General features: G+C 37.8%; 2 protein-coding genes across 2 annotated transcripts; both read left to right on the top strand.

The window, feature by feature from the left end:
* Positions 1 to 1,118: 1,118 nt before the first annotated feature.
* Positions 1,119 to 4,153, top strand: LOC104446898 (syntaxin-121). Its single transcript, XM_010060693.3, has 2 exons — positions 1,119 to 1,938; positions 3,618 to 4,153. Exons 1-2 carry the CDS (start codon positions 1,395 to 1,397, stop codon positions 3,977 to 3,979), a joined length of 906 nt encoding a protein of 301 aa, XP_010058995.2. The 5' UTR covers positions 1,119 to 1,394; the 3' UTR covers positions 3,980 to 4,153.
* Positions 4,154 to 6,919: 2,766 nt separating this feature from the next.
* Positions 6,920 to 14,251, top strand: LOC104446887 (putative deoxyribonuclease TATDN1). The gene is made up of 12 exons (XM_010060686.3): positions 6,920 to 7,010; positions 7,145 to 7,165; positions 7,306 to 7,406; positions 8,266 to 8,323; positions 8,506 to 8,549; positions 8,642 to 8,722; positions 9,117 to 9,187; positions 9,307 to 9,417; positions 10,583 to 10,665; positions 12,210 to 12,426; positions 13,512 to 13,595; positions 13,920 to 14,251. The coding sequence occupies exons 1-12, from the start codon at positions 6,989 to 6,991 to the stop codon at positions 13,990 to 13,992; spliced, it is 966 nt and encodes a 321-aa protein (XP_010058988.1). The 5' UTR covers positions 6,920 to 6,988; the 3' UTR covers positions 13,993 to 14,251.
* The last annotated feature ends 519 nt before the right edge of the window (positions 14,252 to 14,770 follow it).

The following is a 14,770-nucleotide window of genomic DNA, read 5'->3' as shown; positions in this document are numbered from 1 at the left end:
ATCAATAATTTATTTTTTAATATTTTGGTAGACTATGAAAATGTTTTTCATATGTATATTCATTTTTATAAGTGACACAAGTATTTTTTAGAAAAATGTTTTCCGACTCATTTACTCTCTACGAAGGCTTCATTTGTTTCGCAGTCGATGAATGAGTTGAAAATAACTAGTAGTAATATTTAGGGTTAATATTACGAAAAATTCCAAATTAATACATGTGTGATAAATTTACTCAAATTAATTTTTTGACCAATTCAAATTGGTATATTTTATATCAAATTTATCTCAATCGATGTATAAATTTATCTTAGACTAATTTATTCAATCGGAAAAAACTCAAAAATGGTATGTGTAACAATCATACTTTTCGTTAAATTAGATTAATATCACAAAAATTACAAAAATTGTACAGCTATGACAAACGAAGAGTAAAATTTTAAATCGGTGCACTAGTCAATTATTACGTGTCATTTAATTTAATAATTTAACACTAAAATTTAACGAAAACTAACAGAGATTAAATTTATCACAATTATACTAGTTTAGGGTAAATTCGTCAAAAATATATTAGTTTAGGGTTTTTGGTGGTCAAAAAATTTATTTGAGATAAATTTATCATAAGTGTACCGGTTTGAGGTTTTTCAGGACATTAATCATTTCATAAAATAGTTGGTCAATAAAAAAAATATGTTTGTTACCAACAACTTTTTATAATTAATTATTTTTGTGAATGATAAAAGTATTTTTCATTTATTTAGTTTATAGGCGACACAAACGATTATTTTTGGTAAAATATTTTTTTAATTATTCATTTTTTGCTAAATAGACAAAGTCTTGTATTGTACACGTTTTCTTTTGAATCATTGTACGGGTTGTAATGTGAGTGAATAACACGGAGAAGGATTCTAGAAGCATTTGCTATTTTGTCAATAATCCTTCGGGCTCCTGTCGTGATAATTTACATATTAATAAAATAAATAAGAAAACTACTTGTTCAAGGCTTATACGGTCGTGAGTCTCCGAAATCTCGTTTTAAATGAACTTTTTTCGTCCGCTTTCCTGTGACGAAAGTCTCCAAGTCCTTAAATTTCATTATTCATCCGTGAAAATGGACTCGGTCCAAAGATGACTAAAGTCTTCCTCCCTTAGCCTGCCTGCCGAAGAGAAATTGACGAGGCAAGCTCGTTTGACCCCTCTCTCTCTCTCTCTCTCTCTCTCAAGCAGCCATCTGAGAAATTTCAACACGTTCATTCCTGATTTAGCTTTCCTCTCTCTTCCCCGCCACAATTAAAAGGGAGGGATAATCCTTCCCCTTGATCATCATCATCATCTTCTCATCAGGATTCAAGAATCCTTGCAACGTCAGTTTTGCATCCAAATCCGTCCTCAACAACATGAACGACCTCTTGTCCCGCTCCTTCTCTCCCTCCCGCGACAACGGCGACTTTCATGACATCGAGCTGACCGCCGGCGGCGGTGGCGCAGGTGCCAACCTCGACAAGTTCTTCGAGGATGCCGAGTCGATCAAGGACGAGCTCAAGGAGCTGGAGACCCTCCAACGGCGGCTCCAGTCCTCCCACGAGCAGAGCAAGACGCTGCACAACGCGAGGGCTGTGAAGGACCTGAGGGCCCGCATGGACTCCGATGTGGCCACGGCCCTGAAGAAGGCCAAGGTAGTGAAGGTGAGGCTCGAGGCCCTCGACCGGGCCAACACCACGAACCGGAACCTCCCCGGGTGCGGGCCAGGGTCGTCGTCGGACCGCACGAGGACATCGGTGGTGCACGGGATGAGGAAGAAGCTGAAGGACAACATGGAGGCTTTCAACAGGCTGAGGGAGAAGATATCGTCGGAGTACAAGGAGACGGTGAAGCGGAGGTACTTCACGGTCACCGGAGAGGACCCGAACGAGAGGACGGTGGATCTCCTGATTTCTACCGGTGAGTTCTTGATATTATACTAAAGAATCATTCCATGCATGCTTATCGTCTCAGGTTTGTTCTAATATTAAAACCGCTCGAATGCTTGGAATCATCTGCATCTCGATTCTCCGGCCGAGTCAATTCCTTCCATCTTTCCGTAATCCTAATTTACTATGCAACTTCTTCAAATTAGTTATTTGAGGACATGGTACATCGTTGTCACGGTCTAGGAATTCATCTGTGGAACAAAAGCGACCAGTTAGATGAAAGCTGACATTGTAGCGGCGTAGAATCGACTCGGAGAATTTATTGTTTGACTTTTTGTCATGGTGACCGTAGGGGTTAAGGGTTGTTGGAGAGTTCTAAATTACATAAGAAGTGTTGGATGGAGGACACGTGTCGTGCGAGAAATAGGATCTAATTTTGATGATGTTTGTTGTTTAGTCGAGCTGCTAGGCTCAGGGACATCTATAATCTATATGCCTAAACTACAGCTACTCATGAGAAGACATTTTGTTTCGGTGCGGCGTGTTGTTATGTTTGGTAGGATCGAGATCAAGTGAGGGTTGGTAATCACACATGCATTAGGTTCTAGACAATTATCCAAAAAATCCTAAACCTATTTTTATCAATTGAATTCTACACATTTTAACAATTTATTAAGTAAGTCTTATCCCGCCAATTTCAATCGGAAATCACTAATGTGGACGTCGATAGTGTCACGTAAGATGACCGGGGATCAATTTTTAAATTTTTTTAAAATTTGTTATTTATTTTATATTCTTTTCTTTTCTTGATTCTTTTTTTTTCTTTCTTTTCCTTTTTTCCCTAGCAAGTCTGACAAAGGCTACCGACGATTGTCGCCCACAATGAGCCAAGGCTTCGTGCCCCTCATGAGGTCTGGGCAAGCGAGGGCTTTGTGGCCCTTGCTTAGATCTAGTGAGGACAAAATGGGAGAAGGTCAACCGGCCCTTGCTTGTGATCAGCAAGGGTTGGTTAGCCACCCTCACCTTACTTGGATTTAAAAAAAAAGAAGAAGAAGAGAAAAACATAAATAAAAAAAGCAAATTTAAAAAAAAAATTAAAAAATTGTTCATGTTTATGCTAAATGCACCACGTAGGACGGTCAACATCCATAGCAATGATTTTTTTACTATAATTAGTTGGATGAACTCAATTGGTAAATTGTTAAAAAAATTTAGAACTCAATTGATAAAATTGAAAGGTGTAGAATTGAATTGATAAAAATGCGAAACATCAACTCATACAATACAATAGGCAAGTGATTTTCTGATTTCTTTCCTTCTACTCATCAGATTTTTGGCTTTGACCCATTCAAGGTGAAAAATGTGCTCGATGGGAATATGACTTTTTCCCATGATTTTCAATTGAGCATGACATTTCTGACCAAATTAATTTCCATGACACATGAGCCACGTGTAAACACAAGCACTTCTTTCTCCTCTTTCCGTGTTCCCTAGTACTTGGAGTCGCATTTCATGCCTCTCTTCCATTTGTCTCTGTATGACTGATTTCTGAGATGTTGACAATTGACAAACACAAACATCTTCAATCCATCCCGAAGTAAAAGCTCTGGACAAAGTGAAAATGAATCCTAGTGTTATTCCTCGTCCCCGTCCAATAACTTCACGATATCTTCCCTCCTCTGATCCTGGGAAAATCGGAAAATGTCGCAGGCGAGAGCGAGACATTCTTACAGAAAGCGATCCAGGAACAAGGCCGGGGCAGGGTCCTGGACACCATCCAAGAGATCCAGGAGAGGCACGACGCGGTGAAGGACATGGAGAGGAACCTCAAGGAGCTGCACCAGGTCTTCCTGGACATGGCCGTCCTGGTCCAGTCCCAGGGCGAGCAGCTGGACGACATCGAGAGCCAGGTGGCGAGGGCCAACTCGCTCGTGCAGCAGGGGACCGGCCACCTCCAGGAGGCGCGGTGGTACCAGAAGAACTCCCGCAAGTGGACTTGCTTCGGGATCACCCTCGTGCTGCTGATCATCTTGCTGGTCGTGCTCTTTGTCGTGCAGCCTTGGAAAAACTAGCAGCGCCGCCGCACGGCGCGAGGACTGACGGCGTTTGGCAGTCTTTTTTCGGAGTCTTGGTTGGACTGTTCCTAGCGTGGAGACGCGTGTGAATATAGAGTGGACCTTTTGGTTTTGAGCATACTTATTCTTTATGTATTTTCGCTAGATCAGCGAATTTCATTGATTTGAACATCTGGGTTCCATAAGTGGTTTGTTCCTAAATCATGAGGACCTCACCTATGTCTTCTACAAAATTGTCACAAGATGCACAATTTGCTAGCCTAAGGAAAGAGAGGCTGTAGATATTAAGAGTGAGCATGGTTATACGGTTGAACTTGGTATCTGAGAACCGAACCAATGGGATCAGATTAGGGACGAGGTTCCAAAAAACGAGAAATCTATTTTGATTGATAGATTTTAGGTTTTTAGTTCGAGGAACCTAGAATCGGAATTTGTAATCTAGAATCTGGAACTTGAAATAAATTTTAATGTTTTTCTTGATTTAAATGTATAATCTAAATGCACTAGTTTGAGCTTCTATTTTATGACGTAGACTTTTACTTTATTAATGTTCATATTTTCTGTATGTCTTTATGGTCAGTGAATTATAATAACAAGTAGTGATTATTAAGAGTTTTAATTCACTACAATTATTTAATTGATAATATAGATAAAATCTAAAAAATTTGGAACCGACCCTAAAACCTATGATATGGTAAGTTTCGGGTTTAAAATATGTAAGGTAGGTTTCAAATTCCAAAAAATGAGAAACCTATTATAACATGAAGGTTCTAGATTCCATGTAGAATCTGTATGGAACCTGGAACTGGAACTGCTCACCCCTAATAAATATAAGAAAGAATTGGGCATTAGATAATGATCACCCAAAACTAGCTTTAAATTTGAGGGGAAAACTATTTTTTTTGCAACATTTATATAAGTGACACATAACATGTCGATTTTGTTGGGAAAACATCCCAATGGAATTTTGATGATTCCAAAATTGTCTTTGGTACTAAAATATATGATGATAAGTATAGATGGTGTGTTAGTCTTGTAGATAACAATGTCCCTTTGTATCAACAAAGACGAGAAATTAGTCTGTCACAATTAGGAGAGCAAGCATCTACATGAGTAGTGTTTGATGGTGACTTGAAAGTACCAGAATCAAGCTAAGTGTTCTCAAAGGTCTTTGGACATTGATAAAGGTGAAAGGACCATTGATTCTCTTGTAATGTGTCATTCCACTAGTATCATCACTAAAGATCATCAACTAACTCGCCTCCAATTTGCACATGTTGATGGTGGAGTTATCATTGATGATGGTGAAGAAAAAAATGAAAAAGAAAAAAGAAAAAAAGGAAAAAAATAGAAAAAATAAAAGAAATAAAAAAATTATCCAAATTTACTGTTTCGTTTATGGCCGTTGATGGTATGGAAATAAATACTTTTTTTCTATTTCTGCCATTGTCAAACTGGGTTTTACCTCTGAATATGGCTAAAATGTTGGAAAAAACTGAAATCAAAAAGAAATCAAAAAAGCAGCTGACAGTTTTCTGCATCAGTGAGGGGGGGGACAACTGTAGCAGACTTCATTTTAAGAAACTTACTGATGTCAAGGTAAACGATTGTATGAGTAATCCCGATTCTGGCAAGGGTCTTTTCCTACTCTTAAATGGCTAGCTACGTCTTCTTTAAGGTCTTCAACAAACGAATTGAAGACCTCTATAAGAGAGGATCAACGAGCTTGGAAGAAATTGGACAAGAGACATACTGCAATTGTGCTTTACACTAGAAATATCTCTTTGTAAAGGTTTAAAATTGTAATGGCTAATTGTCAAGCCTACAAGTATAAGGGCAATCCTTGTGACCTAATAGTGTGATTTATCATATAAAATGAATAACTCTTATCAATTGTAACTTGTAGTGTTGATTAGTAGTGGATCAAAACAATATTAAGGCTATTTTTGAAGAGTTGGCATAGGCTTGGAAATAAAATCGAACCACTATAAAATGGCAGTATGATCAATCTTTATTATTTATCATTTGCTCTATCTACTCACATTATCACACTTGTTGATATATATCTCATCTCGTCGGCATGCTGATTACTTTGTTATACTCCATGAAAGTTTCTCCATATTTTCATTTAATCTATTCATCCCCTTTCTAAATTGTATTGTCAATCCCAACAAATTTTATTATTAATTGATTCTTTAAGGTACATTCAAATAAAATTTGCTTGATGGGTTACACAATATGTGCGATATCAGGCTGTGTTAGTTAAATGAAAGATTGGAAAATGTTTACTGTATGCAACATGCACTATAATTTTTCCATAAGGGACAATGCCGGAATTAGTGGCTAATGTTTAGTCTTGTCTTTAAACCTTAACATTGTCCAATTCGTTCATCGTCAATGTATCCCCTTGGCATCTAACGTGGCAACGCAATTCGACAATTGGTTCCAACTTTATTAATGTGGATGGTCAATCCTTATGCAGCCACCAGCGAGGGGAATCCTCCACACTCGGCGAAGAAGAGCAATATCGCAGCGAAGGACGACTAGCAATGCCCCACCTCCCCTTGCACGTTATGACTTTTCATTTCATTTTTCAATTAAAATTTCATTAACGGTCCGGTTATATCTGCGTCAGGTGTCAATAAAGGTGGGCTTGCAACTATGTTGAATTGCCATGTCATATATCTACCAAGCCAAATTGATGAAAAGAATGTAATCGACTCAATTAGAAGAGTGAAAGGATTGAATCGAACAAAATTAAATTTCAAAGATTGAGTTGAATTCTGATCGAATATAAAATATTAAATTTAGACGTTGCCGCTTCTCGAAATTCATAGGCATATATGCAACTGCGATATAATTATGATATAATTAACGGCTCAATTGAAAATATGCAAATAATGAACAAAATCCTTATTAGAGAAAAAACGACCGACGAAACATCAACGACTTCGCTGCTTATATCAGCGGTCGAGCGCACTGTTTCGCTTCTTCTCAGCTACGGCCATGGCGACGCTGCGGATGATAGGCAAGTCAACTGGTCTTTTTCTTTTCTTTTCTTTCCTTCCTGAAATGTCGATTTCAATTCATTCTCTTGCATTCCACCATGTCAAATGGAGACATCCTCACTCTCTTCTCGCTCTCTCTGGCCTTCAAAAACAGATATCGCCGTCAACTTCACAGGTCAGGCATTTCGTCGAACACTTGTTGGGCCGCGTCCGAAATTGCCGGCAGTCGATTCTTTCGTACCCCATTTGTGAAATTGGTTATAATTTGTTCCTGTTTCGTGATCTGAGTGAGAGAAGAAAAAAAATTCGATGCAGATGGCATGTTCAAGGGAATCTACAACGGGAAGCAATGCCATGGGCCTGATATTGCCACGGTGCTGAACAGAGCCTGGAGCGCCGGTGTTGATCGGATCGTCGTGAGTATATCGCTCGCCTTTCCTGAGATGAATTTGAATGTGTTGGCAATCGGAGTTCAATTCTGTGTGGGTACTGTCCATTAGGGTTGGTTGGGTTAGATGGAAAGTTCTTGGCAATGGTGGAGGTTATTATTGAGCCAGATTAGTCAAATTGATGTCCTCTTGGACCTCGAAGATCTAATCGGCATTGGAGTTGGGAAGGCTGTACCATCTGGAGTTTGGATAGCTCTCTCTTTTTGACATTTTGCTGGGAAAGTATCCCATTGAATAGTTGAGCAAGGAGTTTGGCAGGTGATTTCCTATGTGGTTAATGGCAAAACAAAGACCTAGTTAAGGTCATTGTTGCTTCTTCCTTGCAAGGCTACTTTCAACAAAATCTTTAGCATTGTAAACTTGTGACAACACTGTCTTCCTAAATTGCATGAAAAATAAATTGTTTAGTGCCCAGCGTAATTTTCTTTCTTCAGATAAATGACTGCCTCTTTATAAAAATGATTTAGATGCTTTCATTGGTTGGTTTGTCGTGGATGAATTTGGTGACTTCAGGTGCTCATGCTAGTTAAGAGATTGTAGGGTTGTGTTTTCTGAATGGGAAGGACTGTTCTCATTGTCCTTTTTAGGTCAGTATTGGGGTCCCGGAGAGGATTGTTCATTGGAAATAGTTTAGGTTCAAGGTCAGCGGTTTCCTACTTAACCCACACGGTTCCATGAACAGGACTTGGACTGGTTATGCTGTTATATACAGTACATAAAACGTATTAAATCACTGGCAAGATTGCTCCCTCTATAAAAAGTTCATCTTCTTTTCTATTAGATAATTAAGAAGTTACAAAATAGCTGAAACTTATTATTGTTGCAGGTGACTGGTGGGTCACTTAAAGAATCAAAGGAAGCTCTTGCAATTGCAGAAACAGATGGTCTGTGAACTTTATTGGAAAGACAAAATTTCCTTTTGTATTTAAGATATGAAAGCTCGTTATTTATACCCAAGGACTTAGAAACTTCCAACTTTGTACAGAAAGTATCTCCACCTTTTTCACCTTGTTTCTATGCTTTGATGGATGTTGGGCTTACTCATTTGATATATTAATAATGTCAGGGAGGCTTTTTTGCACTGTAGGAGTACATCCAACTAGATGCGGGGTATAATACCATCCTTTAAATTTTTATTGGTTCTTATTTCCAAAATATCTTGTTGAAAAGTTCTGATTTTAGGCATGTTGATTTCTCTTCAGGAATTTGAAGAGAGTGGAGATCCAGACAAGCATTATCAGTCTCTTCTATCGTTGGTTAGAGAAGGCATACAGAAAGGAAAAGTGAGCCCAATTTTTTTGTGATATGTCCGTAAAGCGAACCAATAATGCCTTAGCACATTTCATAACACTGGGGATACCTTGTATGAAGGCTTTTCAAATAAGCAAAAATGCAAGAATTTTCTGCATAAACATTGATACTTTTGTTTTGCTCATTGAATGGAGAACTTTGGTTATATATAGACCTGCCAACTTTGATCGGATTATAGTCAGTTGCCATGTTATGTAGTCCTCCACTTTCTACAAATACGATTCTCAAAATACTTTAAACTATTTGGTGGTATAATGACATTCTAGTGTCCTGGATATATTCATTGCTTTTCAATGTCATTATCTTGTTTATGAAGAACACTTATTGTTTCATTTTCTACTAGCTAATCTGCATGCTGGTGTATAGGTTGTAGCAATCGGTGAATGCGGATTGGACTATGACAGGCTTCACTTTTGCCCTTCTGAGATTCAAAAGAAGTATGTAGTCAGTGAGGTGAAAACTTTGTTTTGTTTTATAAGTTTTTCCCATCTCTTTATTGCAAGTGATCCCTTTAATTGATAAACTGATTCTTCTTAAACGTCTTTCTCAAAAATAGGTACTTTGAGAAGCAGTTTGAATTGGCATGTGCTACTAAGCTTCCTATGTTTCTCCATATGCGTGCAGCTGCTGATGACTTCTGTGAAATTGTGGAGAGAAACAAGGACAGGTGTGATCCTAGATGCTCAGTGAAATGGACCTGTTTGGGGATGGCTGCATGTGCCATTGGCAGTGTATTTTGTCTTCTGTTGGATACCCTTTATTCTTTCCCTTCTCAATCCCTTTATGTTCCAATGATGGGATATGCAATTCTCTTCTTTCTGTTTTTATGTCCAAATATGAAGTAGACAATAACAACTTATGAACCAGAGAAATAGCTAGTGTCCGTTACTCAATGATCGTGGACTTTGATTGACCATATCTATCTTATGATGAAATGACATATTTAATAAGAGTATGTAATCAACAATTCTTAGTGTTACTCTGAAAATTGATACATTTCTCCTCCTTACCTAGACTTGGGTAATTAGAACAAGGTAAAGATAGAAAAATGAATCGTGGGCATTTAGTCCACTCATATTTTCCTTAAGGTGTGGGTTCTTTGTTGAAGTCATTTTTTTTATTTAAGGAAATTGTGGAATCAATATTTGGAAGTTTTAGATCTGGATAATAATAGCGTGATTCCTAAGATGCAACTGCAGCTTCAGAAAACTAAATGTTTTCTTCAATTTAAGGATCAGATTCATCTGACAAGGAGATTGGAGCTTCTGCTTTTTACCATCTTTCTATAAACCCTCTCACCCCATAAAAATACAAATAAAAATTCACTTGGTCTTGATTTCACATGCTGCCACATAATTCTTCTCTTTCTTTTCTCTCATCTGAAATTTTTGAGACTGCATCAGTTATGGCAAGAGCATGCTGATATAAAGAAGAGGCTGCATCTAAAAACAGGAAAAGTTTAACTTTCATTTCATGGTTAAGGGTGGCGTACTTTTTGGCTTTGCATTTGATAGGCATGAAAGGGACATAGCCTGATGCTGTGATCTAGATTTTGAGCTCCTACTTTCGAAATACAATACCGCAATCAATGGACATTCTTTATCAGCTTGTCAATTTTTATTTTTTCTTTTGAAATTTACAGGAGAAAAACTGTTGTATATACATAAGGTTGTTTATCATCACTTCTCTTTTCTCCATGCTAAGCGAACTTATGTCATTCCTGTAAATATCTGTTTAAGGTTATTTAGTGGTGATAGGCCTGGTATCTTTTCTTTTAGTCGTCTGTTCAGAAGAATAATTTTTAATATATGATGTTTCCGTCTTCAAAGCAGTTTTACAGCTGGGGTGGCACATTCATTTACAGGGAGCGCCGAAGATCGTGATAAACTTCTTTCCTTCAGTAATATCTATTTAGGTGAATATAGTTTTTACCCCATCCTAGACTATCTTTCTCCATGAACACAACTTCCTGTGCACATCTCTATGAATATTTAGCTAATTATTTTGTTTGAGATGGATATATCTTATTATTTTGGTCAACACTTCACCAACCATGCTTTTCATGTTATGACGTAATTGGAGATGTAACAGCAAAACGAAAAAAATAAATGGGGGCTACAAATGAGAATATTTGAAGTGAGAACAGAAAAATTCTAGGGTTTAGAGAAACTAATAATATTAAGAAGAAGAAAACTAATGACAGGGGGACTTAAAGACCTACATATATTAGGGTTGCAGATTTAACATCATCTTGACTTTTTATTGGGCATAAGTAACTCCTAATCTCAGTCATAAGACTCATTAAAAATCACATGCCTATCACATGACGACTTATATACCTAATAACATAAGAAATACTAAATATAGGAAAGATAGACTTAAATTGCTAATATAGATTTATGCTCCTGCAACAATCGTGAAGATTTACTTAAGTTGCAATCATCTAAACAGATGGCACTTTGGCACTCTGGCACAAAGTAGCCTCTGAAAATGATAAGTTACCACTCTGTCTCCTTATTCAAGAAGTACGAGACGGAAACGTACGATGGACAAATATCTATGGAATGGTACGTTAAAAGCAAGGGAGATGAACATCAAATTTCGTGGACCAATAAAGTGGACAACCTTTCACTGTAATCATCTTGTCCATATATGCTGCTTGGTGGCGCTTAATGCTTCTGATGGCTTTCTGTCGTGAACATTCTACACTACACTGTGCTTTTTGATTGGACACAGTTTGGTGATACTGGTGCCTTGTCATGTATCCTGGGTGGGTGGGGTTGATGTTGATGAGAGAAAGGTCCAAGTGGAGATGTAGGTAATAGATTAGATCTCTTGCTTCTAGGACTAGGATTGCAGTGCGAGGGATATGCTTATTTCTGGTTTCTGATGTGCTTACTCGGTAGCAATGTAAAAGTTGAAAAGACTAAATTCTACAAGTCCAATTTTTTGTTGGTTACCAAATGAAGTGTGATAGGAATACTAAGTTTTTGTTGAAGGTTGAATGGCATTGGCAAAAGAAAAAGTTGTTGGTCTTTCATAGCACTCTTTTTTCCATTTCTCTCTTTAAGGTTTTTGATGGTTAAAAAGGATGTTATGTACAATCTCCATGTTGGCCCCCTTTGTAAATGGAGCAAGTCTTTACCCAATCAAATTTAAGGGAAAGTATGATTTTCAGGACTCAGGAAAACGAGTATGCAGGTAGATGCTAGATGAAGTCATGGCACATGGTCAAATATCTATAACCATTTCTGTGACAGGTTTTTGTGGGTACTTAAATAGTGCATATTAATAAAGCAACTACTCCACTTATTGGGTTTACCTCCACCAAGTGTCTTTATTGTGTTCTATGTGCTAAAACTGTCCATTAACTTTAATATGACAGCATTTCTCCTGGGAGATGTGATTTAGCAGTATTGTATTTTCTCTTCTCAATTTTGGTTTCCAATGCCTAACTAGGTGTCAATGGTTGCTCTCTGAAGACTGCTGAGAATCTTGATGTTGTTCGAGGGATTCCCATTGAAAGAATGATGATTGAGACAGATTCTCCATATTGTGAAATAAAGAGCACTCATGCTGGCATCAGCTACGTTAAGACTCTGTGGCCTTCAAAAAAGAAAGAGAAGTATGATCCGGAGAGCACTGTTAAAGGGCGGAATGAACCTTGCTTAGTTCGGTGAGTGTTTTTTGGTTTACTGTGTTGCTATATGCTATGTTAAACTTATATTGGTCATTTGTAATTTAGAGAGGGAGAAAAAGAGTGACAAAATGAAATCCCTATTATTTTCTTATGGTTGGTTGTGAGATAAATGCTCGAAGACCGACCACTGGCAGAGCACAACACTGCCAGTGCCATGTATTTTTTGGTCTGTACATCTTTGAACAATTTCTTCATAGCTAGGCTTGACAAAATGATTAGTGGAGCTTGAAAGCTTTTGTGTGCATTGAATTATGTGCTTCCTGAAAGATTCTTGTCTATAAAAGGAAGAAAGACACAATTGAAGCTGACCCAATCAATTCCTGTATGATTATTGTCTATGCAAGAAAGACTCACAAGGTCAGCTGCTGAAAATTTGTGAACTCCTAGTAATATTTGTGTGCACCTTTGGACAAATATTTCCCTTGACATATTAATTTTTATTCGACATGTGATCACTAAAACCATTCATTTTGTGGCACTTTATTGACATAACAATATTATTCTTTGAATAAGGTCACAGAGTTTCTAATGGTTTTTTTACCGTGTCTGCTGTTTGTAGACTTGATATATTGGTTCTTGCCTTTTTTCTAATGGGTAGTCATACCTTGTTGACAGATGTAGCTTCACTTTTTCTTCTCTTGTTATGCTTGTTCTACTCGAGCTATGGAGAGTTTTATCTGGTCAATTATTGTTGTGCCCCACCCTGACCCCACCCACCTCTCCTTTTCCAATTGGAGGCTGGTGCATGTTGCCTTTTAGTTAGAAATCATAGAACTGCTCATTTTAGTAGGAGTGTTCTTGCAACTGAGTAGCAATAAGTAGAAATGCAGAACAAAATAAAAAGGTCCCCTTTGATTGTACCCCCGACTAAATTCTGTTTTGAGATACGTTGTGTATCATGTGCTATGACTACTGCTTTTAGTTTCTTTTTCTTTGGTCCAGAACTATAACTTCATTGATATTTTCTTAGTTGAAGCTAAGGATATTTTCTTCATTTGCTTTACTCTCTTTTATATCTTCACAATTTTTAATAATCTGTCTCTTGTCTTACTAATTCTCAGTCAAGTTCTGGAGGTGGTTGCTGGCTGCAAAGGTATTGAGGACATAGATCAGCTGAGCAAGACATTGTATCGTAACACCTGCAGGTATCTCGGTTTGTCATTTTGAATGAAGTATATTTCGTTCTGGCTTATTCAATATGCTTCAATGAAAGTCCCTGCTTTCTAGTTTGGTTGATCGTCAACTCTCTTTTTCCCCCTCTTCTGAGAACGAAATTCATTCCATACTGCCTCCATTCAAAATCTTTTTAAAAGTGGACGTCCACTAGTTCTGACTATAGGACTTGGAGTTGCATTGTGGAAGCTCACACCCTGTAGCTACCTATTCTTGATACTGAACTGTGTTGTATCTTGTCCAGAACAGTTTCATCTTCTAAATTTTCATGAAATTTGCCTGTGCAATTCCTGCAGAGTTTTCTTTCCTCAAGATCCAGACACCACAGCAGATGCTCTTCTTACTGGCAATTTGGAACCTGCTGAATGACCTCAAACATAGATTCGTTGAAGTCTGGCAATTTTCTCCCAATACAGTGAACATTGCTGCTTCAACGTGATGTCTGAATATATCCATTCAAGAAATGCATGTCAGTGCTGTCGAAAGCCTTCATGTTGGATTAGTTGTAATCACTCACACCTTTAAAACTGAATCTGATGAGTTCTCTCTCCGCATATGATTCAATTTAGTTATATTCGACGGCACCGGAACAATATATTGCAATGATGAAACAGAGGTTTGAACCGTAGTTAAGTTCTTCCTCTATTGCTCAATTTTGGGACGTTAAATTCTCAGAACGTCTGTTTCTGTTTTGGTCCCGATTTGCTAATCTGAGTTAAGAGAATGGATCCGATCAAACAAAGAGAAAAGAAGGGAAGACTGACCGGATGAATAGCTAATATTCTTTGTCTAGGTGTCTGTGTCTTAATAGAAAAATGGACAAAAATGTCTGAAATTTTGGTTTCTACTTAGATGCTTCGGCAATAGAAGGTGTTGACGACTTTTCAAGCAAAAATGGTTGTTTTTGATTTGATGATCCGTGTTCAAACCGGATATTGACTTCACGTTTACACGGTAGATCAATCACCTAAAACAAACTATTTTCCTAGAAGACCTATCACGGGCATCGTCTCTAACTCAAGACGGTAACATTAGTTACGTGGACTGATGCTCCAACTCTAGGCATTAACGATGGATATGGCATATTGGCATGTGAGAACAGAGTGCAACGGTGCAGCAAAACATATATTTACATGGTGCGGGACAA

The sequence above is a fragment of the Eucalyptus grandis genome, chromosome 1 (assembly GCF_016545825.1).
Source record: "Eucalyptus grandis isolate ANBG69807.140 chromosome 1, ASM1654582v1, whole genome shotgun sequence".
In the NCBI taxonomy this organism is placed as follows: Eukaryota; Viridiplantae; Streptophyta; class Magnoliopsida; order Myrtales; family Myrtaceae; genus Eucalyptus; species Eucalyptus grandis.
The sequence above is the reverse complement of the archived record's forward strand: the minus strand, read 5'-3'. Positions and strand labels throughout refer to the sequence as shown.

Bases quoted from the DNA above. Each gene is read 5' to 3' on its own strand.
- LOC104446887 (XM_010060686.3), top strand. From the start codon at position 6,989: ATGGCGACGCTGCGGATGATAG. The intron at 7,166-7,305 runs GTCAGGCATTTC...AATTCGATGCAG, and splicing joins TATCGCCGTCAACTTCACAG to ATGGCATGTTCAAGGGAATC. The intron at 13,596-13,919 runs GTATCTCGGTTT...CAATTCCTGCAG, and splicing joins TTGTATCGTAACACCTGCAG to AGTTTTCTTTCCTCAAGATC.
- LOC104446898 (XM_010060693.3), top strand. From the start codon at position 1,395: ATGAACGACCTCTTGTCCCGCTCCTTCTCTCCCTCCCGCGACAACGGC. The intron at 1,939-3,617 runs GTGAGTTCTTGA...AAAATGTCGCAG, and splicing joins GGATCTCCTGATTTCTACCG to GCGAGAGCGAGACATTCTTA.